This window comes from Lontra canadensis, unplaced genomic scaffold (genome assembly GCF_010015895.1).
Source record: "Lontra canadensis isolate GAN:19392208 unplaced genomic scaffold, GSC_riverotter_1.0 scaffold87, whole genome shotgun sequence".
NCBI lineage: Eukaryota > Metazoa > Chordata > Mammalia > Carnivora > Mustelidae > Lontra > Lontra canadensis.
Window position 1 is genome coordinate 2407397 of NW_022631081.1, and position 27852 is coordinate 2435248.

The 27852-nt window shown below is 39.6% G+C and overlaps 1 protein-coding gene across 2 annotated transcripts in view; it reads right to left on the reverse strand.

Moving 5' to 3' along the window:
- The window catches only part of PITPNB (phosphatidylinositol transfer protein beta), a 63428-nt gene that overhangs the window by 30576 nt on the left and 5000 nt on the right, over positions 1 to 27852 (reverse strand). For both annotated transcript variants that reach the window (XM_032883283.1, XM_032883284.1), the window contains exons 3-7: positions 25009 to 25154; positions 13898 to 13989; positions 13317 to 13324; positions 12737 to 12811; positions 11059 to 11142 (exon numbers count right to left, since the gene is read on the reverse strand). In XM_032883283.1, the coding sequence (XP_032739174.1) occupies positions 11059 to 11142; positions 12737 to 12811; positions 13317 to 13324; positions 13898 to 13989; positions 25009 to 25154 (405 nt within the window). The remainder of the gene's footprint in view (positions 1 to 11058; positions 11143 to 12736; positions 12812 to 13316; positions 13325 to 13897; positions 13990 to 25008; positions 25155 to 27852) is intronic.

The following is a 27852-nucleotide window of genomic DNA, read 5'->3' on the forward strand; positions in this document are numbered from 1 at the left end:
TTGCATTTCTTTAAAATTATGACGTTTTTTCTAAAGGCAATACAGTAAAGCATATGTTGCCAAGAATATACTCAAATGTGTAACATCTGGGCACTGTCTCACGGAATGTCTGATCAAAGGAAAAGATATGCCTGAATCCTTCCTTGAGCACCAGAAACAAGCATTGCTGAAGGTGTGACCAAACGTACATGCCTAAATAAATTAAACCAAGTTTCATCAGCATTCCAAGGCTGACATTCAAGAAGTCTCTTTTAAAAAAAGCAATAACTAAAACCAATATACCCTCACAGTTTAAAACAATTAAAAAGTGTCAGACTATACAACAGTCAAACAAGTGAATGGTGTGTTCAAAGTAAAAATGGCTAAATGCAAGGAAAAGCAGGCCTTTATATATTCATTTACAAAGGTAAATGGGATTTCAGAAAATGAGGTGTTGCTTAGCATTATTTCTGCTCTCAACTAAAATGGGGCATTGTTCCGCCTACCAAAACATACCAACAAATCGTTCATAAACAAAGAACAAATGGGCGATTCTAGAAAGAACAAAGAAAAAGCACAAATTTTAAGAACAAACTCAAAACATGACAATCCTTAAACAGATTACCAAGGGAGCGCCTGAGTGGCTCAGTTGGTTGAGCAACTGCCTTCGGCTAAGGTCATGATACTAGAGTCCCAGGACGGGGTCCCGAATCAGGCTCCCTGCTCAGAATGGAGTCTGCTTCCCCCTCTGACCCTCCTCCCTCTCATGCTCTCTCAAATAAATAAATAAATAAATAAAATCTTTCTAAAAATTTTAAAAGATTATCAAGGGATTTCTACAAATGGCTTAAGTGAGCAGTTTAGAAGAGCCCAACAATTCCATTATTATCTTTCAATGTACAATGAAAATGGGCCACAGTCTTCTTTTAGTATAAAGTACAAAAACTCCAAGCTTCCAGGTTCTAGTCAGCCCTCGAACTCTCACTCTGGCTGCAGCCTGGAGCCCAGCACTGGTTTGTATCAGTTGTGAGGGAAAAGGGAAAAAATCCCAAGGTACAGGGGAACTTAGCACCACCACGCTAAACAAGCAACCAACTACAAGTCACTTAGAAATACTTTAAAGTGTTCCCTGATTAAGAATCTTGCACTCCCTTAGACGGATACAATTATTCTTCTATCTGGAAAAATATTTACCATACACACACAGATCAAACAGCAAGTTCCAATAGATTATTTGCCAAGTGAACATATGAGAAAACACATGAGCGGTGTTCTCTATTAAGCACCCAAACCAAAAGACATCTTAGGGGCTCTAATCCTTTTACTATTCTATTGCACATCTGCAAATTTCAAACTATCCCAGAGTCTATAGTGGTCATGGGAGGAGGTGACCAAGGCCACTGATGAAACTGCTTTTTCCAGGAACCAGGGGAGATGGAGAGAGTCCCCAACTTCCCTTTCTAGCACTTACGTGGTTTAGAGAAGTTATAGCACCTCCCCTGGGCTCAAACTCCTTAACAGTAAAAATAAAGGCTGGGGTGAATATTTTGGATCCTGGCCTCCAAGTGAGATTCCTTCCGTTTTTAAAATCTTTGAAGAGTGCACACTGTACAATCTTCACCAGGTATATAGTGTACTGGAGGCATGTCCCAAGTGAGCATGCGCAGAAATTGCCCAGAGAGCTGGATGGAGCCCAGAGGCCACCCAGAGACTGACCAGGGAGGGAGCTAAAAATCTGCATTTCCAACAAGCTGTCTCTGGGCAGCTGGAAAGAAAAGGGCCTCAAGCATTTTGGCCAGAGTCCTAGTTTTAAGGCTCTGAGAGGCAAGCTTGGGAATTAGTCACAATGCTCCACAGAGGGCCTCAGGAACCCTAAAAAGAACCTCTTCACTTCCAAACAAATTCAGAGAACTGGACCTGTGGGCAGATTCAGCCACAACTGGGATTCCCACATGTACAGACCTGACTTCTAGCCACCGTGGGGAGTGTTCTCCAAAAGAAAATAAACAAGAGGAGTGAGGCCAAGTGGGCTGGACTGAGGGAGGCAATTCCAGGTACAGGAAGGAAAGGCAAACTTTATCAGCAGCAACACCCCCTCAGCTGGGAATGCCTGTGTTCTGTGAGGTATCAAGGAAAGAACTGTGACTAGGGAGTGGAGCCACACAGTGGTCCAGAAGCTCATGCTGAAAAACTGCTTGGGAGAAGGGTTGTACTGCCAAGAGGTGGCACAGAGGGTGGTCCAGAGTTTAGCAGTGTGAGGACCCAAGGACCACAGCTCAGGAAGTCTGGTTCTGCAGAGCAGGCATCAGGGCTGCAGGGTGGCTGTAACACTCGGGACCACACTGCAGGACACACCTGTCCCAACTCTCCCCGGGGAGGGGGGGTATCTGCAAAGGAGAGGGACTGAGAGAAAGAATGGAGACTTGGGTTAAATATGACTGAGAAACAACAAGAGGGTAACAAGAGGGGCTAAAAAGAACAAAAGAAGGAAGAGGTAGGAATGAAATCTGAGCTTTATCTTAAAAACATAAGCTTACTGGGTCAGTCACAGTCAAAGAGACCCTTCAAGCTCTTCGGGGAAGTCCCTAAGAAGGACCCTATCAGTCACAGCACACCCTACACATCCTTTCTGTAACCCAGAAACGACTGGCAGGAATATCATCTTCAGTGAAACATCACCACAGTTTAATATCATTAGTATTTCCTTCTTACTGATGTTTAAAAAACAGCTGGATATGAAACTATATCACTTTTGGACTTATGAGCCTTAAAAGCATCAATTAAACATTATTTCTATGAAAATAAATTCTTGGAAATGATGAAGTCGCACAGCATACACTGCAGAGGAAATATACACTATAGAGGAAGACTGATACAGTCCTTTCTGGTTACACATAACTTAAAAATGTGGTTCCAATTTCTTTCTTTTTTCAAACCATGCTCATTTTCTTTCAAATTACTTCCAAAAACGAAGGTCTCTCTCATGTTAATCGTGTGTATATTTCAGCTTACACTTTAAAGAGTCTTCCTCTCCTGGGAAGTGACTTTTGTATACAAATCATGAAAGGCTACTTAGACAAAGTGCTGGAGATGATTAAAAGGAGTCAGATTCACATTTATACCTTAAAAAAAAAAAAAGCAGAAGCAGATGTCAACTGACTCATTTGTGTAAGTTTTGGAAATGAGTTGAAGATATACATGCGCATTTCATCAGGACATTTAAAGAATTCTCAACTTTTTTATTGCGGTTCTGTATCAAAAACTTTAGAAATTAAAAAAAAATATATTCTGGTATCTTTTGTATGCTAGATAAAACCTTGACTCATTACAGTTTGGTCTAATGAAAACACTTTTTAATATGACAGAAAGATACTTGCTCATTTAGAAATGAATTTTTAGAATTAAAGGCATATCACATGTGCTTCATCACTCAGGATTAGTAAAGAAGGAAATAGAGTAGCATTTTGTCCATTTAATATCTGAATGATAAAAACCTCAATTCCTCCAAATGGTCTTTTCCCCACTCCGCCTTTTTAAAAACACAACAAAGGAAAAATCTGCAAATTCTTTTTGATTCACCAAATCTTTATTGAAAAGTTCACTTGATGTCTTGTATTGAGCATCTTGCTAGATCCTGGAAACACAGAGATGATGAGGTACCGTATAGTCTGGACCCCCAAAGGGTACCCAATTTACCCTTTGGTAAGGGTAGCAGGAAAAAAGGAAGGCTTTTCAGGAGCATTTCCTGGGTTAGATTTGAAATGCAGGAGGGGCCAGGAGGGTGTGGGGGCTTAAGGGACGTGTTCTTCTAGAACAGCATACCAAGTAGAAGTAGGCTTCCTTCTTAAGGGATATAATACCTTAACCCTTGACTACAATGCTTGCTGCTTTCCCCCAAAATAGGAAATCTGTTTTGTATAGTGGCCAAAGGAAAATGAGTGGGGACATTTGGGCAGAAATCTTAGACTCCTCAGCTTGTTTCACTAGGCAATCACTCATCTTCTAGAAAATTACAGAGAATGGTGGCTATAGTAACAGCTCTATACAGACTTTCCAAAGTTAACCAACAACAAAAAAATGAATAACCCACACATTTAAACATACGTATGATTTCTGAAGCAAATTACTGTGACCCTGGGGCACACTGACAAACTTTTACTACAAATCCTTGAGTTCTAGAGTTAATGTGACAATGTCACCCTTCGATTACATAAATATGTCAAAGCATCCACTGAAATATTTAGTTACTCTGTAGGTTCAATCACATCCATTCTATGCATGGTTAAGTACAGTTCATAAGCATGATCAAAAAAACAGCAAGTCTACAACGAGAGTGACATACAATCTGTCTGAAACCAGCAACCCAGCAAAGAGAGTAAATCCTAAAAGTAATCAACAGTCACTCTGAATTAAAACGTTTAGGGCTGTATTTGAATTAAATCCGCCTGCAGTGACAGAAAACCCCCACCAGGTGGAGGTAAAAGATGCAAGCTTCACTTCCAAATTCTTGGGTTTAATGAACTCCCACTATTTCATATTTCTCCTGATTGAGAAGGAGATTTGGCTATTTATCCTCTCAAAATTACTAATTAACTGCTTTTACTTTTTTTAAAGTAATAGGCAGGACAGAAATTCAATCATTTAAGAAGTTCTGGAAAAATTAGCTCATTCAGGATAAACCAGAGTTTATTAACAACCAAATGAAAATCAATGGATTCAGACAGACTGACTGAGACAGACAGACCAAAACCTCTGGGGGTTAAGGTACCACAGTCTGAACTTTGAGAGATCACCACACCTTCACAAGGTCTTCCTACCAAAAATCCACCTTGTTGGTCTTGTCAGAATTACCAAGCTGTCAATTCTAATGTCCCTTTAATCCCTGGAAAGCAAGTTTTAGTTCCTAAAAATTGATCAATGGCATGGAGGACATCCCCTAAGATGACTCCCACAATGAATCATTTTCCTGTATAAGCTTCCTCCTGGAGCACAGGTGGAACCTGTGACTTGCTTCTCACCAAGAGACTATATATGTAGAAGGGCTGTCACTCCTTTGATTAAGTTGCATTACATGGCCATTAAATTTGTGATTTGTCAGGTAGCAACAGGAAACCAATACACTAAGCGAGAAGAGGACACTCCCAATTCATTGCACACATTTCTGAAAGACCTCAACTCTTCTATCCTGTTCCCCAGACATCTAGCTCCCTCACCACCGTTCATGAAGGAATCACGCTTCCTACCATCTTACATTGTTCTCAACCATCTATACATGAGCAATCAAATAAATGCATAGATATATTTTACCCCTTTTACAATATTACAAACGGAAGTATCCTATAATATTCTTTTTTATCTTTCTCCAGCCACATTACCTTGTGAAGGATTCCCAAACAGTACAAGTAGCGCTCACTCCCTTAATTCTTCTGGAGGGAGACATTTAGACTCCAGAATGTTTCCAGTCTTATTTTATACATGTCACTTAACAAATAGATCAATTCTTTTTTTTTTAAAGGTTTTATTTATTTATTTGACAGAGAGAGAGAGAGACAGAGAGAGGGAACACAGCAAGGGGACTGTGAAAGGGAAAAGCTGGCTTCCCGCTGAGCAGGGAGCCTGATGCGGGGCTCAATCCCAGGACCCCGGGATCATGCTCTGAGCCGAAGGCAGACACTTAACTGACTGAGCCACCCAGGCACCCCTGAGTAGATCAATTCTTAGAAACAGGATTCTGCTGGGTCAAAAAGCATGTACATTTCTAATTCTGCAGAACAGGTTATGCTGATTTACACTACCAGGGACAATGTATATGAGTGTCTGTTTCCACACCCCTTACCAACCCAGGTGTTACAAACTGACATCAAATTGATTTTATACAAATTCTTGATTCAAAAAAGTTAGTTTCATCATGATCCTCAAGCTCATTAGGTTCACTCTACAAATACTCATGAAGTACTCACTCCGAAAAGGGGATGGGTTTCTGACCATGGAGAACAAAATACATCAATGAAATGAGCAAAAGCAGAGCGGTAGATGATTCTAACATGGGCAAAATCTCCCTGGAGAAAATGAAATCTGTCTTACAGGACACATGGGCCTCAGATAGAGAGAAAGTCCCAGAAGGCATGCCAGAACAAACAGCGAGGAGAGGAAGACAGCAGCTTGAAGAGCAACAAAGCAGGGCCTTGGCGCCAAAGGAACCAAGAGTGAGAAGAACGAACACTGGATTGAAGAATTAGAATTTCTACTTCTGGCACTGGTTAAACAACCTTGAGAGAAACTAGTTTATCTGGGCTTCAGTTTCCTCACTTGTAAAACAGGGTGGTTAGCCCTGAAATCAAACTTTCTGTATCTGCAGAACTGTGTGTTCAAAGTAAATTGCATAGTGAAGACTAATGTCAGATAGACAGAACTGTGCTGGGAGAGGGGGACAGAGGGAACTCCTCAGCCCCAGTTCTAGTTGCTCCATCCTGACAGCCTGAGAAACTGGTGGGCTCCAAGAAATTCTTAGGATTATGCAAAGCACTGTTCAAAAGCAATGTGGCCTGAGTAGCTCAGGTCCCCTTCAACTCTAAAAACTATTCCAACTTTCCCTTCAGTGTCAGATAACACAGCCGCACCCCTGCTTCCCTACACCACATTCGTTCACTGAGAATCTACTATGTATAGCTCAGGCACTCTTCTAGGAGCTGGGGAGACAAGTTAAAAATACAAAGATTCTTCCCTCTGAGTTTCAATCTCTACTCAGGGAGAAGAGAAAAATAAGTAAACAAATTTATAGTATGTCAGAGTAATGAGGGTAAGAGAGAAAAGTGTAATGAGGGTGGGGGTGGACTGTTAAATCCACCTGCAGTGACAGAAAAAATTTGTCACCCATCAAATCCTACTCTCCCTCCTGGTACGACTCTTCGATTCAGTCTGTCCAGATTTTTGTCCTCACATCTGTGATTTACTCTTTCCTCCAAAATCCTTTAGCACTTTGGACCATGAATAAGCCTCTGCCATTTGTTCACTGTTTCACTGTGGTGGGCTTGTCTCCCCCAGACTGCAAGCCTCTCAAAGGTTCTATCCCAATCTTGGACAGCTACTACAGAATACCCCAGGAGCACAGACTGAACAGGCACTCAATGCCTGTTAACTGCTATGGAAAGACTGTCATTTGAGAATTGCAAATAGGTGCTTAACTTCCCTTTCCCAACACCACAGCCCAAAATTTTCAAGGAACATGAAAGTGCAGAATCAAGGGTTGCCTGGGTGGCTTGGTCAGTTAAGTGTCAGTTAAGTGTCTGACTCTTGATTTCAGCTCAGGTCATGCTCTCAGGGTCATGAAACCAAGCCCCACGTTTGGGCTCTGAGCTCAGAGAGAAGTCTGCTTGAGATTCTTTCTCTCTCTCCCTCTCAGTCTGCCCCTGCTCCTGAGCTTCCTCTCTCAGTCTTGCAAATAAATAAAAACCTAAAAAAAAAGGGGGGGGCAGAATCAAAAGAACAAATAAATGCAACAGAAAACAAACTGGATCCAGTAAGCAGTAAGGATGGCCAGGTGGCCCAACTGTTCACATTAGAAGCTAATTCCTAGGATAAACATTATACTCGGGGTGTCTGGGTGGCTCAGTGGGTTGAGCCTCTGCCTTCAGCTCAGGTCATGGTCTTCAGGGTCCTGGCATAGAGCCCCGCATTGGGCTCCCTGCTCAGCAGGGAGCCTGCTTCCCCCTGTCTCTCTCTGCCTGCTTCTCTGCCTGCTTGTGATCTCTGTCAAATAAATAAATACAATCTTAAAAAAAAAATTAAAAAAAAAAACAACAAAACCATTATACTCAAGGCCAAAAATAGATGGGGTAGAACCAAAAGGGCGAGTGTCAGGGTGAATGTCCCAAACTTCCCAAAGTATGGGAAGAAGAGGAGGAGCAGAAGAAAAGGGCAGACCCAAGGTCCCTGCCCCCCTCCTTCCCCACCTCCTTGCCAGAATGGGCACTGGCCCCACAACCCATCCCCACCCCACACCCCCTCAGCCTTCACATATCCTCAGGCAGCTCAATGCTCTTGTTCCTCATCCCCAGGCTTCACACTGCCCAGGGTACCCTTGCACACAGAGTTCCCTTCTGCACCAAATATGCATGTCAGGGTTCCTTTTTTACATCCAAAGGTCTAAGAATCCCTACATGGTATCAGTTTTACTTCCAGGATTCACAATTGAGAAAATAGATGATCACTGTGACACAGTTTTTCACAGCAGCACTAGTTACAATAGCCAAAAAGTAGAAACAACCCAAACCTTCCTCCCCAGATGAATACATACACAAAGGGTGGTGTATTCATACACTGGACTGTTATCAGCCATAAAGAGAAATGAAGTAATGACACACACCACAGTGGGGATAAAAACAGCCTAAAGTACAAGAAGCCAACAATGAAAGTCACATATTGCTATGATTCCACTTCTATGAATTATCCAGCATAGCTTAAGTCCACAAAAACAGCTTAGTGGTAGCCAAAGGCTGGGGGGAGGGAGGAGGAGAGAGTGACTGTTAATAGGTACATGGTGTCCTTTTGGAGTGATGAAATGTTCTGGAACTGGACAGTGATGGAATGAAGGTACTTACACTAAATGCCATTGAACTGTACATTTTAAAATGGTTAAAATGGTAAATGCTATGTGTAGTTCATCAATAAAATAAAGTACTGAGAATTCAGTCAACTTTAAAATAAGTTTGTATCTTACTAATCTCTACAATGTAATTGGCAAACAGGAGATGCGAACACTGAAAAACAAAACCACACATACCTATTGATTTACTCCCCAAATAATGCTTGGTGTGAGGAGAGTTCTTAGAACCCCTGCACAACCGTGGCCAATCACAATGCCAACGATGGTGAACACTGGGTAAACTAGGCACTGCTCCAGTGCACACACTTAATGCTGTGAGATAATTAGCCCCATTTTACACAAGATAAAACAGGCACAGAGAGAGGAAGCAACCCATCCAAGACTGAACAGCAAGCAGGTAGAAGAACCTCAGAATCTGAACCCAAAGCCAATCTAGTTTCAGAACATATGCTTTTAGTCACAGCTCTATGGACTCAGAATACAGACCCTTCTCATTCGGGCCCAATCACTTCTCTTTCCCCATGTATCCATCCAAGACAACATCCCACACAGGGAAGCACCCGCTTTGGCCTCTGCTCATGTACAGTGCTTTCCACCTGGAGCACCAATCTCAAGTGCCCTTGTCATACCCCTCAAGGCCAGCAGCACCTTCTCTCTTCACTGGTCTAGGCTGGGGTGGAAGGAATGACACCTGGAAGGAATGAGACCAGGGGCCTTCAGGGCTCTTACACAATCAGCCTTAACTGTTCTATCTACTTGCATTCATGCCTGCAAACACTGACTGAGCATCCATTTTAGCCTGAGAACAAGAACAAAGAACTCTTATGACCCCAGCAAAACCAAAGGTGCCTTGTATTCTGCTGGAGAACAACCTAGAATGCAAACCCATGAACCACAAGATCAGGTCGTTTTGTCTGGCTGACATGACTTTTTCAAACACCAACAATATAACCTGAATGCCTTCCCCGGGGCACCCATACTGCCACTCGCCATTATCCTGTGACCTGCTCCAAGCACGCAGGCTACCCTGACCTAGCCCATTAACCAACTCACTCATTGCTCACTACCAAGGATTTTTCCTCCTACCATCATTCTTTCACATGCAGTAAACATGGCTGGAAAAGACAAGAGAAATAAAAGGACAAAACAGACATCTGAATACTGTTTCTAAAACAGAACATACGTTCACTTCTGAGGATTAAAAAAAAAAGTCCTATATAATTTCAAAGTCCTATATAATTTCAATATATAATTATCCTTAAAATTGAAATCATGTCAAATCATAGCACAACTAAAATTTAAGAAGTTCTACAAACAAGGATCCCTCATTAGTGCTCACATTTCTAATCAGGGGAGTCCTACCAGAATAGAACCCAGCCTAGCAGAGGGTCAAAGCTGGAATTCTCAAACCCAGCAATTTCAGAGAAAAGGTGGGAGACCTTGGTTTTAGAAGGGTAATCTTCATTTATTTTTTTAAAGATTTTTTTTTATTTATTTGACAGAGAGAGCACAAGTAGGCAGAGCAGCAGGCAGAGGGACAGGGAGAAGTAGGCTCTTCACTGAGCAGGGAGCCCAATGCAGGGCTCAATCCCCAGACCCCAGGATCATGACCTGAGATGAAGGCAGACATTAACCCAGTGAGCCAGCCAGGTGCCCCTAGAAGATTTACCTTTAAATTTCAACAGCAAAAACAGACATGTTGTGTTTGGGTTATTTCTATTTCTGTACAGCCTACAACACTGCTCGTGTTCAGACAATGAGCACTAAAAATGAAATGGAAAAGTCATGAAATAAAAATGCTAACTCAACATGCTGGGCTTTACCATGAGAGAAGAAATCTTGTCTCAAAGCTTCTGCTCTCTACACTAGCATAAAGAGGGTCAATGGTTGTCTTAACATAGGAAAAGTCCACAACTGTGCCCTGCAAAAGCAAGCAGCACCAGCATACTCTAAGAACTGAGTTAGTATTTTCAAACTGTGGCAAAGTAATAAAAGGGTCTTACTTTGGGAGAATGCAGGTCTTCACTTCTAGGGGGTGGGTATTAAGTCAAAAGCCTAGACTATGAATATTTACATCTAGTAAAAATCAGGATTAGAAAGCTACACAACTGTTCAGGTTTCTCAATCACACTTTAAAAGTATAAGGGACCCACATTATTTATAGAAGCCCAAAGGAGAATTCATTTATAAAAAAATGTTAGTCTCCACCCCACCCCCGCCAATGAAAAGAAACCTCTATATATCTCAGATATACCGGGATTTCTCAAAGGGATCATTTGTGCAAAGGTGAAATCCACACAAGCAAACAAATAACCCTCTCTCCTACTCTCTGTTCTTTTTGCTGCACAGACCCATACCCAAACTCCAGGCTCCCTGCAATGTAGAAACGCAGGCCATACAAGAAAGTAAGATGATCATTTTTAAATGTAAGAGGAAACAGGTTAAAATGTCATTGGGGAGTATGCAGTACTTACTGCTGGTTCAACTTGACTTCGATCTGCAATATCTATGTGGACAATTTCAACAGTTTTCCACGTGTTTGGATCTAAACCGTGTACCTATAAATGACAAAGAGAAATGAAACACAACAAACCATAGACTATTCTTACTAGACAAATGACTACACTTACATATGTAATCTTTATCTGAGTCTTTTAGACCACAATACAAAGAATTTTAAAAAGCCAGATTGCTATTTCATTAAATTAGCAATCTGAAGGCTTAAGGGATCTAGAAATCTTGTGTTACCCTTGTATACCTAAAAAATAAGCATGTGGAGGGGGTGGTGTGAGAGGATGCAGCCCAATTAACAGAAATCTGTCATCATTATTCTCTGGTAGTCCTTAGAGAAGAATTATATAACAAAATGTACCTAACCTATGTTTAACCCAGTAATACACGACCAAGTCCTTGTAACCTTTAAGTCCTAGAGAAACATAAGGTGACATTATAATTAGATTTCAAGAAGCTGCACTGGGAGGTTTAAAACCTATTCTGAATTTGATTATCCCAAAGCTTTTCAGTTTTGATAGGAAAGCAATTCCTCCATTCCTCATGTTAATTAATCATTTATTTCTAAAACTCCCTCTTTGAACCAATTAAGAACTGTTTACACACTGCCAAAGTTTGTCCATGTGGAAGTTGGAGAACACAGATCAACTCATACACAGACTAAAGCACATCCAATCATCTCATTTAGATTTGAAATTTTAGAATTACTGTGAAAAAAAGACATGAAATGTCAAATGATCACCCAGAAGAAAAACTCAAGTCAAATACTACCAATTATAAATAAAAAGTCTATTAACTGGCACCAATCACATAAAAGCATCATCTACCACAACATGAACTTACTCTCCCTTAACAGCGTAGGGTGAGATTGGAACAGTAGTTCTCAAACTGGAGTGTTCACCACAACGCACAGCATACTGGGCCCCACCACCAGGGATTTTAATTCAGTAAGTATGGGGTGAGGGCTGAGAATGCGCGTATCTAACAAGTTCCCAGATGTTGCTGCAGAGATCACACTTTGGACAGCCACTGGGCCAAAGGCACCGATCAATACCAGATGCCTTCCCCTAAGTCTCTGATACATCTTATCAAAAGTTAATGATTACAATGAGTCTTAAGTGATTTTCTTGACATTTGAGGAATAAATGTGCTCCAACTTGTAAAAATAAGAAGCTTGTCAATATTTTTATAAAATATTCAAAGTTGCTCCTCCCATTCACCTTTTGGCCATTTTTCTGACATCAACCCTGCAAAGCAGAGTGGAGGTGAAAATTAAGGCATCAATTTTGCTTTGTAGAGTAGCTCTGACAAACATACAGAGATGAAAAGATGAAAGATATCTAAAGTTAACGGCTAAAATAGGCTTGTGAATTTTATCTCTGCTCTCCCTGTCCCAGGTAAAGAGTGCTGATAAAAAACACGAACTCTCCCCACCGTCCACTCTCGCATGAAGGCAAGGAGACTGAGAGGGAAAGCCCCATTTGTTGCTGGTTGCTGGCCTGCCTCACTGCAATCGGACATGCCCTGGTGTGTCCAGGTACTGGTCTCCTACAGGTGGCATCACTCTGGTGATGACAGAAAGGACTACAATATTCCCATTTCCAGGGTCTTCTGCACTGAAAGCCCAGAGTTGAAACTTACATTTTCTAATGTTCCCAAGTCTGGTTTGTGCCATGTTTCAATTTTAATGAAGAAATCATCTTTCATATATTCATTCTGCAGAAAACACAACAGCAAAATGACAGTGATCCTTTACCGGTTCTTTGGGGCTTTTGTCTGCAGGAGCCTTCCCCAGCATAAGCATCCGTGCTTTGACTCTATAAGACTAATCCTCAAGTGACAAAGAATCATTAGCTACCTGTTTTTATGGACTTGTCAGGCAAACCAAATGCTGCATGCTTTTAAATAATTTAAACAACCCCACTTGTCATGCAGCATACAGGGCTAATATTAAAGAAGCTGGGAGGTTTGGTGAGCAAATACAGCATTCAAAGGAAGTAGCAGAAGCAAAACAAAGTCAATAGGGAGATTTTGAGACAAGGCTGGAAAAAACCCATTAACACTGGGAACATGTGGTGGAGTGTAGGCTGGTGGAAAGAGCACAGAGGAGGGCCATGCAGCAGTGGGCAGTCTGAATTTAAAAAGCAAGACTGAAAATAATTACTATGTAAAACAAAATTTAAAGACAAAGAGTAAGTGACACAAAAATAGTTTTACTCACCGTTACAACTGAGGCATAATGGACAGGTGGGCAATAAAAGGGGAAAAATTTCAGAATATTAATCCAAGTCAAAACAATGTCATATTATTTAATGTCACAATGATTAAACTACCTGAAAACACAGAGCATTTAATAGTTTATGTTTGCAAAAGTTTCTACACAAGGGACACTACAGTCTGCCTTAGAGTGAATAATCTAATTTTAAAACAATAGTAGAATAATGTCGCAAAAGCATTATATCACTTTAAGGCCAATTTAGCAAACAACAGGGAACTGTTCCAGAAGTCTGACATATTCCTACTCTACTATATGTGGCAATATGAGAAAAAAACTATTAAAACTAAACCAAAGGACACTTCTGAGTGTGGATGACTTTCGGGTCTCACCCCTGGAGCCAGTACAGTCAGCAAAGACCTCTGGGAATGAACCAATGCCCTCACAAAGGTCTGGAGGAGGAACACAGAAATCTCTCCTCTGCCACAGCTGGGCGCCACTCTTCTGAAAGGCATCGGCACCAAGAGTCCCTCTCCTCATCAGCAGTGGGACAGCGGGGTGGAATGACTGCCAGCACCCAGGCTTACTTGTTCTACAGTAGGGATATGCGTTCCAGGCTTTCTCATGAAACACCAAGGAGCCCTCTGGAGCAATCATCCTGACGAATCCAGGAACTTTGCTGTGAAGAAAGGAACAGTGAATATATTTTCAACAGTACTATCACTTCTTTGTTGGCATCTATTGGGCTACCTCAAAGAGTGCTGTCATCAAAGGTGATTATGTTCTAAGTTCCATGAACCCATGTTCAAGATTGTTATCAGTAGGTTTCATTGTCAATCCCAAAGTAATCAAGTGGAAAATTAATGTAAAAACAACATGACTAAAAACATTTAGCTGTATACAAGATGTAACGAGGAAAAAAAAAAACAATTTTGTGTTTGGCTTCTGCTCTATTCCCCGAAAGTGAAATCTGAGAGTTAACTGAGGCTATTCAGAGGCTATGCATGTGGTTAGATCACACTCATTGTTTAACATGAAAGAGTCGCTAGAATATGGGAGTATCTCTGAATAAAAGTCTTCAAATACATTTTGCAGAATAAACTTAAAAGTGACAATCTGAGGAACCCAGATGGAAAGGAGATCTTAAAATATATCCAAGTATAAAATTCGGTATGTTTGGAAAGTGAATGCCTCCTCTATAGTGGGAGAAGGGTTAAGTATATAATACATGAGGAGTTTATGCCAATTCCTCAGGTAATCAGCAAAGATCCCAACAGGTAAGTGGGCAAAAGACATCCACAGACACGCTACAAATAGAAAACAAAACTGGTTAACAAATGGAAAAATCAGTCTTTTCAGTCTTCAGAGAAATGCAAATGGAATGACCATATCTAATGATTTTAAAGAAAGCAGTTTGACATGCACAGGCTTTTCATACTGATCAGATTCAAATCCCAACATCAGCATTTAGAAGCTGTGTGATCTTGGACACATCACTTGGCTCTCTCAACTTCCCCATGAGTTGAACACTGTTCCTATTACCTCCTCTGCAAGGTTATTGGGAGGATTCAATCAAATAATACCTATAATGTGTTTATTAGCACATTATGTAATAGAGGAAGAGCTCAATAAACAGTAGGTACCGCTCTTTAATTATAAGTTGACATAAAGCTGAGTACTTTCACATGCCCTTCTTCACTTAAATCTTCCAACAGCACTGCAAGGTACACATTCATTTATTATTCCATATAACCAGCATTTAAGTGGCTAAATAACCACATATCAAAACTACCTCCTCCAACCTGAAGCCCTATATACTTTTTCTGTATCAGAACTGCTTCTCTGAGAACCGTCACACACAACTTCATTTCCTAAGTTAGGAAAAAGAACAAACTAAGGAGACTTGGGGCCTAGGAAGGACTTCTGCCTCTGTACTAAGATGGAGCAGGTAGCCAGAAGCATCCCTATGAATTCTGGAAGCTAAGTGAGGTGAATGTAAGGAACCTCCACCAGCCAGAGGGCTGTGCAACTATAGAAAAGGTAGTCTGGGGGCACCTGCGTGGCTCAGTGGGTTAAAGCCTCTGCCTTCGGCTCAGGTCATGATCTCAGGGTCCTGGGATCGAGCCCCGCATCGGAGACTCTGCTCCGCGGGGAGCCTGCTTCCTCCTCTCTCTCTGCCTGCCTCTCTGCCTACTTGTGATCTCTGTCTGTCAAATAAATAAATAAAATCTTTAAAAAAAAAGAAAAGAAAAGAAAAGAAAAGGTAGTCTGGACAGCCCTTTCGTTGCCTCCTCAGTACACAAAATCATGTGCCTGTCTTGGAGCTTCCACTACTGTGGCAAATTAAACCACTGGCAAAGAAAAGCTGAAGCACTGTTACATGACATTATAAATAAGAGTCCAATGGCATAAAGAGATTTACCTATGCCTTTACACCCTAAAAAGATAACAATAAAGGAGAACTAATTCTTCGAGCACCTATTCTTTTCAAATCTAGGGAAGATTTATGCAAAGGGGCACAACCTCCCAAAAATAAAGCCAAGCTACCTGAAAATACTTCCACATTCAAAGTCAATGAATACCTGAAATCCTAATTGTTTCTTCCATCCCTCAAGTACTGAAACCAAAATCCCTTTAACTGGGAGAGGTCTCATCTGGGTATAATGTAACACGTTTGGGTGATTTTTAAAATATACCTACAAGATTACCAATCAATCTCAAAGTATGACCAAGAGCTCTATCAGTGGTTCATGTGGTTAATGTAGAAAAAGGCAGGAAAGGGGTGCCTGTGTGGCTCAGTTGGTTAAACATTCTACTCTTGGTTTCAGCTTAGATCAGGCTCTGACGGTCCTGGGATTCCCGCTCTGCGCTCAGTGGGGAGTCTGCTAAAGATTCTTCCCCCTTCTCTCTTCCTCCCCCTAACAGGCAAATGCATGCTCTAAAACAAATAAGTAAATTCTTTCAAAAAAAAAAAAAAAAGGGGGATGCTTGGGTGGCTCAGTCAGTTAAGCTTTTGCCTTAGACTCAGGTCATGATCCCAGGGTCCTCAGCAGGAAGACTGCTTCTCCCTCTGCCTGCTGCACCCCCTGCTTGTGTGTCCATCTGCTCTCTCTCTCTCTGACAAATAAAACTTCTAAAAAACATTTTTTAAAAAGAAAAAAAAAGGCAGGTAAAAAAAGTTACATACCAGCTCAGAAACCTATTTTAATTATCCTATTTATTCCCATAGTACTCAATAGTCTAAAAACCTTAAACATTCATCAAAAGCTCTAAAATTTACTGACCCAAACAGAAAACTGGCAGTCACTAAAGGCCAGAAAGAACCAAATCTAAAAGAAAGTTTTAACATGTCTTCATTTTGCTCCCAGATGCCTATTGTCTTACTTCCACCAGGATACTTTTCCACTATGTGAACTCCAAGAGTCAACTTTTTGACTTAATTGAGAATGACCAAACCTCTGAAACAGTTATTTCAAATTGACTCGCTTTCTACATTTAACATGAAAACACTAACAAACCTCTCCCCTCAGTGAATCCCATTATGGGCTAAACATAGGGAAAATGCATACATGGAGTAAATAAAACTAAATTTCAATTCTGCTTTAAAGGAGATAAATTTTCATTAGTGGCAAGTTTAAAATATTCCTAACAAGGCGCTGCAAATGTGCCATTTATATAATTGACAGCACACACATTGGTTTTCTATCACCTACTTACCAAGGAAATTCTGTTTTGGAAGCTTAGAGTCTCAGAAAAAGAACAAATATTAAGTGGATTAATAAAAGGGAGACAGGCCTTCAAAAACAGATGAAAAAGGACACTCCTCTTCTTGTTCTCCCAACAATCATGAAATAGTCTCTCATGACAAACCAAACTCATGACAGAACTTAACTCAAGCTAAACACTTCTAGATTTGTCTAAGAGTCAGGCATAAAATAATGTCCAAGAGCACAAAACGTTCTTTGCCATACATAGTCCTTTTCCCATCCCAACTCTAAATGTATATAAAGAACATTTAACTTCAGGGTAAAATTCAACCAAAATGTTCCATCAACTGTGTTGACAGGAGATAACATGAAGATCTAACTTCTACAACAATGGCTGTGAACCTGTTAAGTGTAAGACAACTCTGTCATGGTGGCAGAGTAAAACAAAGAGCTTATATGGTTTCAAAGATACATAATAAATGACCACAATGTACACTGAACCTCTGACCTAATAGCATTCTTTTTTTTTTAAATCTGTTCCTGAGACATAACATCTTGGCAAATCATTTCAAACTGCATTTTTCCTGTGAAAATTTTACATCCACTTATAAACAAAATGAGCAAAGTGTACAGTTCTATTTTTTCATCCTACAACCTACTGTAAACATCAAAATGTAGAAAAACATGTGAAAGAATATGAAGATGAGATTAATTTGCCATAAATAATCTTTCATTTTATAATCAAATGAAATATACCTTAAATACATGGCCACCTCACTCATTCATTCACTTAAGTATTTATTTACTGAGTGTCCAGTGTGCCAGGGGCTACATAAATAACAGTGTGCAAATGGACAACTCCTACTCTGAGCTCACCTTTCAGGGAAAGAAGCAGGAAACAGAGCAGGAAATAACAAAAGGAGTGAATTACCTCTCCTGAAGTGCAGTAAAGTCAAGGAAGAGAGCACAGGACATTGTGAATACCGTGTTTAAGAGTGCCCAAGAAGGCCTCCCTGAGGAAGTGATAATACAGTGATGATCTGAGGGTGCAAAGGGCCAGCCACATGAAGACACAGGCCCCAAAGTCCTAAAATAGCTAAACGCTTGGTCTGCCTGGGTCACTCTGAGGCCTCCAGCATGGCTAGACTGTAGTGAAGGCGGAACAGAGGGATGGACATAAGATGAGGATGGTGAGGAGACAGATCACAATGAGGCCCATTTTATAAGCCAAAGGGTTTGGGTTTTAGTCTTTGTATGACAAGAAGCTACTAAAGGCTTTAAGGAGAAGAATGACACAACTAGATTTAAGTTTTAAGAACATTCTTTGTCAATTTAGTAGAGTTGTGTTAGTAAATGAAAATTAACTGGAGAGGGCGAGAGTGGATGGAGGCAAAAATTAACTCAAAATGGACTGAAGATCTACATTTAAGAGCTAAAACTGTAAAATTCTTTGTTGTTGTTGTTGTTTGAGAGAGATCCAGCTCGAGTGGGAAGAAGGGCAGAGGGAGGAGGAGAGAGAGAATCTCAAGCAGAATCCCTGCTGAGCATGAAGCCCAGTGTGGGGCCGATCTCATGACCCTGAGATCATGACCTGAGCTGAAATCAAGAACTGGATGCTTAACTGACTGAGCCACCCAGGCACCCCTAAAACTATAAAATTCTTATAAGTAAATGTGGATATAAATCTTTGGGACCATGGACTGAACAATGGTTTCTCAGATAGGACACCAGAAGCATAAATGATGAATGAAAAAGAAGTAAATTGGGCTTAATCAAAATTATAAACTTTTTAATGCCTCAAAGGGCACTGTCAAGAAAGTGAGGAGAAAACTCAGAACGGGAAAAACTGCAAATCATGTACCTGATAAGGGGTTATTATCTAGAATATGTAAAGATCTCTTAAAATAGACAACCCAATTAAAAAAACAGAAGATTTGACCGGATAGTTCTCTGAAGATCTACAAATTACCAGTAAACACGTGAAAATATGCTCAACATCATGCATCGACAAAGAAATGCAAATCCAAACCTTGACATACCACCTCTCACCCATTAAAATGGCTATTACAAAAACAAAACAAATCCTGATAATAACGAGTGTTGGCAACGATACGGAGACACTGGAGCCTTCCCATGTGGTTGGGGGGAATGTAAAATGGTTCGGTCACTTTGGAAACAGTCTGGGAGTTCAAAAAGTGAGGAGTTACCATTTGACCCAATAATTCCAACTAGGAGAGAGATTGAGTGAGTGTGTGTGTGCGTATGCACATGTGCACACACCCAAGAAAAATAAAAACTTGTCTACACAGAAACTTGTACACAAGTTTTCACAGCAGCATTATTTATAAGAGTCAAAAGAATGGGTGGCAAGAGATCAGTCTGGAAACAAGTGGAAAAGCTCAAAAGAAAGAGATAATGGTAACCTGCATTAACGTGGTGGGTATGGAGATGGAAAAAAATGGGTAGAACAACAGGAAAAAATTACAAAATGACTTCAAATCCTGATTTGTAGGAAAGGAGTAAAATAACCAGACACAAATTGGCTAACTTTCAGGATAAAACAAGGCTTTAAAGTTTTGGAGAAATAACAAAAAGAGGGAGGGAAAGAAGTATTCTCCACATAACGAAACAGAATACCAATGAGAAACATACCATAAAAAGGAAACAATGCATTACAGAAGTATTTCTGATATTCCCCTGGAATAGGGTCACTATTTAGAAAACTCTGAACTGTGTAAAACTGAAGACTTAGAACTATACACAAAGAAAAACCTTTCCGTTGGTGACTAATTCTCGACTTAAGAATGAATTACTATATTGGGCTGGTATTTATAAATTTCTTATGTATACTTATGCAAAGATGCTCTGTTGTGAATCATCAGATATAATTGATCTTTGCATTCTCAGGTGATTTAAACTTCTCATTTTTAAACATGAATGTAACTTTAGTTCCTGGCAAATAACTCTTTTGCTTACAAAAATGAGCTCTTAATTGGAACTACATGAAATTTTTAAATGAGTTTCAATTAAACCTCTGCTGTTTCAGTCTTTGGGGAACAAGACCATTCAGGGGCATGGTTTTATGACTTCTCTGTCATTCAGGACTGACTGGAGATGGTGAAGATATAATGCTTATAAAGAATAAAACAATAAAGCTGATTTTCCCCAAGAAGGGAGAAAAAACAACAAAAGGACTGGTCAGTGTATTCCTTCCTACAAAGTCTCAGGAGAGCTACAAGTTTTTCTCCGAAATAACCATCTCAAAGGTTGCAACACATTTCCTTGCCTTGCTTCAAATTTTTTTGCCCGACAGTCTGTCCTCTCTCCCCACCATCCATTAAGTGAATACTGAACACCATAAAGAAACATACTCAAACTTTTATGCTAAATAGGGTATAAGACAAATACATAGACATGAAGTACACATGATCAGGTGTTAAAATGAGTAGATGTGACAAAAAGTGACAAAGTTTAGGGAAGAATAAAAGTAGTCTAGGAATGCTTCTACACAGGACAGAGCTGAGCTATGCTCAGGAAAACAGGTTACGGGCAACCCCACATCACAAGAAGAAAAGAACCTTAGGGGCTGAACAGGGCACTTCTAGAAGACAATGAAGAGTCAGGCTTGCTAAGAGCTAATAGTTTTTATTCTGGACAGTTATAACAACTGGAGCGACATGGATAATCTCGAGTAGCTTATTAAACTTAACTTTATTCTGGAAGATGACTTGAGACTTTAAAGACTATGGGAACATGGGAATCAGTGAAAACTATCGCCTTGGAAGAATTTCTCTGCAAACCTCTTTGGCATTTACTTCAGAAAATGGAAAATATTCTAACCCTCCCACAGGGCTCAGCAGTAGAGCAAAAACGATTAAGAGGGCAAGTTCTAGAGTCACAATGCCTGCCTGGGTTCATTGCCCATGTTTGCTACCAACAGCTGTGACAGAGGGGCCAGTTACTTACACCTTTCTGGACCTTCATTTCCTCACTAGAAACAGCTGCTATGGGGAATCACTGAGCTCTGACCTAGAGCACATTGTACAGTAACCAGCACATAGTAAGAACACAATAAGGACTAGATCCTCTGCTTAGAATTACCATGGGCAACTACTTATTGTAAATTATCAAAGGATATGGAGAGAATCTCATTATCCTCTAAGATTATTATTTGAGATTCAAGGGGGGCGGGGAAGTCAATGGTCACTAAACTATGGTCTTTTTTTTAATACCTTCCCAAGATGTTTCTCAATCTTCTGGTTAAGATGAAGTGTGTGTATCTTACTCCAAGAAGTGTTTTGCCAAAATGGTAAAGCATACTGGCCAGAGAATCCAGAGATGTTGATTCCACTGGGTAGAGTGGATCTCAGAATTTCAAGTATTTCAAACATACAATAAAGTGTGGGTAGCTTCAGGCAACAGATTTAGCCAGTCAAGTCTGCAATTCTATTGCTGCTATACAGTGATAGTGCACACAGCACTAGAAGTTACCCAAGGAGCACATGCTGAAAAAGGAAATATATATTACAGGACACAAACTTAACTTCCTCAGGAAGAGAGCTCTAAAACTCTCTAGGAACTGTGGGGAGGTCTACCGCATGCTGAACTTGTAGGATGCGCTTGCAGGACACTGAGGTCTGACAGGCTATGCAGCCAGCCCTATGTCATGATTGCTATCTTCCCTATGGCACAGTGAAGGCCTCAGCACTCACTGCTAAATGATTCTTTGCCCTTCCATAATCTAGTTATCCCATAGCTACTGGGCCTTCAGCACAACACGGATGCCTTTGAGCATGTGGACATGTGACTGCCTTCCACTCCCTCCCCCAGACCACAGCAACAGTTGGTCCTGGTTTTGTTTGCACTACCGGACAGGTTTTTGGTTGTTCTTCACCGCTGTCAGAGAGGCTACTACCCACCACACTGACTGAGATCCATTAATGCCATCCTCTTTCCTTTATTCCTTTCCTGTCTCAGGCCTCTCCACGCTCGGTCCCCAGCTGCCATCTTTCTTTGTGTGACAAAGCCAGCCTTCTATGGGCATCAAACAGCCCTTCCCATCCAATTAGACCCCCTCCCCTCCTTCTCATGGGACACCTATGTTCATCAGGTCCTGAGTGCTTATTGTCAGGGAGTTAGGACTGCCTAACTGTGACCACAAGAGCATGGGATTAGAACCCAGAGAATCCAGATCACAGTTATCATTCTGCCACTTACTAGCTGTGTGACTTTGAGCAAACATGCATTTTGGTATCCTCTTAGGTACAACAGGCATATCCCCTATTTTTCAATAGGAGTAATGAGGAGTAAATGAGGGCATGACAGGGTAAAACCAAAGGATACTGGGAATAACTTCAGCTCCTTCTAGGAATGAAGAAGTCAAGAGAGTACTGGGAGGATGGCCTCCAGAGAGCCATGGCTTTCCTTTATTTAATCTATTAAAAGCCTGAGAGGAATTCTGAACCTTGTCCCCAAATTACACTCTTCAGAACAATAACATCTCTTGAACTAACTGTATTTATACAGCCCTCTTCAAATTAAGAGATTTATTATTTATGGCTGGAATGTCATCTGAATCAGATGCCTCAAAATATTTATCGTTTTTCTAATTAAAAATACAGAAAAGTAAAGAAAAGATTTAAACCACCCATAATCCCACCACCAAGAGAAAAACATTAACATTTTAATGAATCTCTTTCTAGGCCTTTCTCCGATTAGTTTTTTAAAAATACATGTAATGCAGTGCATATTTATATTTATGCACATATTTAGCAATTAATCTTTTCCATTTAATGATACATCAAACATTTCTTCAATTTCCAACTCTCAGTTTTCAAATGAAGGGTATTTTGAATCTATTTCACGATTATTCACATATGGACATCATACACCAACAGAAAGTTTTATATATTGAACTTTCTGGTTAATTTTAGAATCCCCCAAAAAAGTTAAATGCTTACAATAAAAAAGTTTTATGTGTTGGTAAAATCCAATTAATGAGTAAATGTAAAATACTAAAAAATAAAACTAAGTATACACAAACAAATTCAATACTATAAATACTCTGCAGATCATACTATCTAGAATGCCACACTTTTCTCCAAATAACACATTTTTATTTTTAGATATACTTAGGGAACTAACAAATTAACAGGAATAAATAAGAGTCTCTATGGATAATTGATTGATCAGAATTACTGCCTTCATTCAAACCTGCATCAGAAACAAAGAAACACTGCATTCTAGGAGAATAAATAAATAAATAAATAAAATTTAAGAGTCTATAAAGTGATAACCTACTTTATATTCATGTGTCAGTATAAACCAAGCGATGGTTTTAAACTGAGAAAACAGAAAAGACTGATTATCACACAGCTCACCTACAACTTTAAGGAGCACTACAAAAAAAAAAAAATCTACAAAAATGGGTGTTACTCATTTCATTATGAAGAAGTAAAGCCAAGAAAAGACCAAAGATTTCTCCTACTTTTTAAAAAATTTTATTTGTCAGAGAGAAGGAGAGCGAGCACAGGAGCATGAGCAGAGGTGGGTGGGCAAAGGGAGAGGGAGAAGCAGACTCCCCTCTGAGCAGGGAATCCAAAGCAGGTCTCAATCCCAGGACTCTGGGATCATGACCTGAACCAAAGGCACAAACTTAACTGACTGAGCCACCTAGATGTCCCGATCCCTCCTACTTTTAGTAAATTAGGGAGACCACTGACAAAATAGACTCTTAAAAACCATTACTGATCTTTTGCCCATGGACAAATACTGGCATGCATATTCTATTCTAAAATATTTATGCTAGCTAGGGGTATCTGGGTGGCTCAGGTCAAGATGTCAGTGTTGTAGGATCAAGCTCCATGTCAGGCTCCAAGTTCAGTGCAGAATCTGCTTGAATATGCTTGAGTCTTTCTCTTTCTCTCCCCCTACCCCATCCCTCCTCCCACTCACTCACTTTCTCTGAGATAAAAAAAATATTTTTCAAAAAATATTTGTGCCAAACTCAGGAGAACTTCTATAAACCAAAGAGATAAAAACAATGAATGGAAGATTTCAACAGTCAAGTTGCACAAGAAATTCAAATGGTCTACTAATAGGAAAATACATTCAACTTCACTAATAAAGCATGCAAATTTGAACCAGAGACTACTCTGTGTATCAGATTGGCAAATAAATAAGTGGAGAAAAATACGGAAAATGAACACTACCAAACTCTTGGAAGGCAATCTGGCAGTAATATCAAAATTTTAAATAAGCATATCCTTGCAGCAAAATTCACTTTTATACATTTCTCCTGGAGAAACAGTAACCGTAACCTAAGGCATGAAGACATGTGCAACCATGTTCGCAGAAATATTATTTGTAACATGCAAAAAGGAAAATACCTAAAACACCTAAATTGACTTATCATTTAGAGAATGGTTAAATCACCTATGCTTTGTTCACAGCAAGAAAGGTCACTCAGCCTTCAAAACAAGGACATGGACATTAAATAACACCACAGGGTGTTCACAATGTGTCACTCCATGAAAAACAAAGCCAACTGCAAAAGCATATGTATGACAGGATCCCGTTTGCCATAGAAAACAAAAAATAACGCAAGTAATAGAGCTCTCTGTATGTCTATTTTTAAAAACTTATTTGAATATCTATAGAAAATGATCCAGAAGGAGGAACTGTTACTAGTGGTTCTCCCTGGGGTTATGCATATGTGATGGCAAGAGGCGGGACTAAGTTTTTATTTTATAACCTTCCCTGTTGTTTGAATTTTTTTTATAATCAATTATATCACTTTTATAATTTAAAAACAATCAATGGGGGGTCTCTCAAAAAATTAAAATGCAACATATTGTCAGAGTAAAATTTAAAAAGTATCTCAGCATACAGCCCAGGAAGTTAGGGAATAACCCGCTCAATAAATAAGCTAGAGAATTAAAGCATCCTCTTCAACAGAATGACTAAGCATCTGATGTGAACAATCAGCTTACCTCTTTAGGTGATAGATTTTGTGTGTATACTGTCCCTTTTCTCCATCCTTCTCATAAGGTTCATTTTTTAAGACTTCAATTCCTTCTCCACCACCAGTTTCATTCTTACTAGCTTCTGCAACAGAGTAAAGCTGCCCAACCTGATACTGGAATTTCAGAGCACAGAATTTCATTAAGCCAATAGTACCTGCAGAAATTTCCTATACTAAAATCTTACCACATATGATATAGAAAAGCTTATCCAAACCATTCAGCACATCTGTTCCATATGAAAAGGATTCAAATTAAAAATTAATATGCTTAGGAAGATTAAACACTAGATGATCATACAACCTCAAGAAACTATTTTACGAGATTTCCATGATTTGGGAAAACTGCTAGTTACAAATACTCTGGGGTGCCCTTATATGTCCTATCCACTTATCAAGAAAACATCTTGATGCTTGGCCCAACTTTTTGTATAACGTACATTTGTATTTTCCAAAGCACTTTCAGCTCTATTCCATCTCATTTAATTTCACAGAATTCTGGGGGGAAAAAAAGCATGAAGGAATATAATTGTTACTCTGCTAATTAAGAAAGCTGAGCGACCAGAATACCATCATCAATGATAAAGAGAAAGTATATGAAGTATAATAAAAAAAGCCTGGAAATATAAAGAACTATTACAGTCCAAATTTCAGTAGAGCTCTGGGGTCTTTTTTCCCATGACTTATGCCTGACATGCCCAATTTCACCGTTCTCCACCTCAATAGAAGCAGTACTGGGTATCCAGGATCCAAACTGTTAATTGTAAAGTTCTCCAGTAAACAGAAACTGTTTTTAAAGTATTACAAATACACAAGAATTACTATAAAAGGCAAGAAATTGCTGACAGTGGTTTCTATTTCATTTTAAATTGAACCAGAGTTCTCAACGGCCTGAACCAATACCTGTGAGTGGGCAGTATTGTTCTGTGCCAATCTGGAGCTGCTAACAGTTACAACAAATAATAAAAAGCAAAGTTCTCATGTTCTAATTTGTTCTAGTGACTCAACCATGGCACTGTCTCCAATCTCTTCAAATTTGGCTAAGTTTCTTCCTCCCGGCAAGGACAGCCTGAAGAAATACTTTTGTTTTAAAGCACATTTTCAAAGAAAAGCTCTCTCTAAAAACTAATCATTCGATTAGTCATTCAATGAACATTTTATGTGAGACAAAAAATAGGAGTAGCTGTAAGCTCAGTAAATATTTATATCTAAAAAGTCCATGAGAATATGACACTATCTTGAAGGTTAATTTAAATACACACTAACTCAATCACTCAGTTTGGGTTTAGGAGGGTAGAACCAAGCACATTTCTTAAAAGCAACAGAAATAATTTCTGTAGGGATTTTAGACAGCAGGGAGGGTGTATTTCTTTGGTTTTTGTGATATAATACCAGGTTAATCCAATAATGCTACAATCCTTAAGTCCTTTAAAATGTACTTTGCAACACTGTCATATTTTTAAAGTATAATTAAAATGTCTCAATCAAAAGGTATATTTAATCTTGGTCAGAAACAGAGTAACAGAACTTTACAAAGAAACAACTAAACAACAGTATCCAAAAAAGTTATTAATGAACTGCTATTTTGTGACATGCCAGTAGCCTGTCATTCTCATTTTTAAAGACTAATTCAAATAGAGACAGAAGGCATGGTTAGTAAGCCTGAAAAGAAGAAAAAACTGAGCTTATTTTCAGTGACAACACCAAGACTCAGAAAGATTTCGACAAGTTGATCCAACTAACTGAAACAAAAGAAAAAAATTAACAAAAACGAATGTCAATTTCTACATTCAAGTTCAAACAATCAATTGCCCAAGCAAAGCACAGGGGTGCCTGGTTTGCCTTGAGTGTTTAAATATGGGGAAACCTTGGGCACTATTGAGATATGTATAGCTATGTTCAAGTCTACTTTAAGCTGTGCCAGAGAGCTACTCATTTTTAGTTCCTGCATTTTACTTTGTTTTCGTTTTTTTCTGTCTTCTGTCAGCTGTCACTTCTTAGGTTATCAGTTTGTTTTGTTCCACTTCCAATTCACTGCTTCTAATCTACTGTCAGCTCCAGGAAAACGAGATAACTGAGCAAGTGCAAACTGCGTGCAAGTTATCCAACAACCCAGCGGGCTTTGTGGGGTTTGCTACATATATCTCAGTTTCTCTGCTTTTATCCTCTTCCTGGCTCTACCACAAATAGCTACAACTGAAGGATATGCAAGTTCTGAACAGGTAGCATATTTCTCTATTATGTGCAGATCAAGGAGAACAATAATCTCTCACAGTTACATGGTGGTCAGACCACATCTGGAATACTGTTTGCAGTTAAGAGCAACAACTACAATGCAAGAAGTAGTGACACCAGCTGGTGAGGAAATCTAGAGGTCATGTTATACTAGGCCAAATGACCGTGCTGAGAATGTTTAACCTGTGACCTCATGCAGAGAAGATGGAACAAAAGAACTTGAGGGGAGCAGAGAGAATGGCCAGGAGAAAACCTGATGGGCTACCATATGCCAGACAGAACAGGCTTATTTCCCACTGCACAAGTGGAAGGAATTGTAAAGAACAAACATTACAGGAAAGCAAATTTTGGCTTAAAGACAAATGTTTAAAATATCCAACAGTAAAAAATTTCTCTAAGCTGCAAGTTACTTAGCCTTAAAGTGCTTATGCTGAGGCTGGAACCTCCTTTCTCTGGGATACTGTAGCCAGAATTTCTGAACTGGCAGAAGATTAAACCACAGTCTTTAGAGCTTTCCGAAACAAGGCAGTGTATCAGAATTCGTTTACAATGAATTACCTGTAATATACTACAATTCATT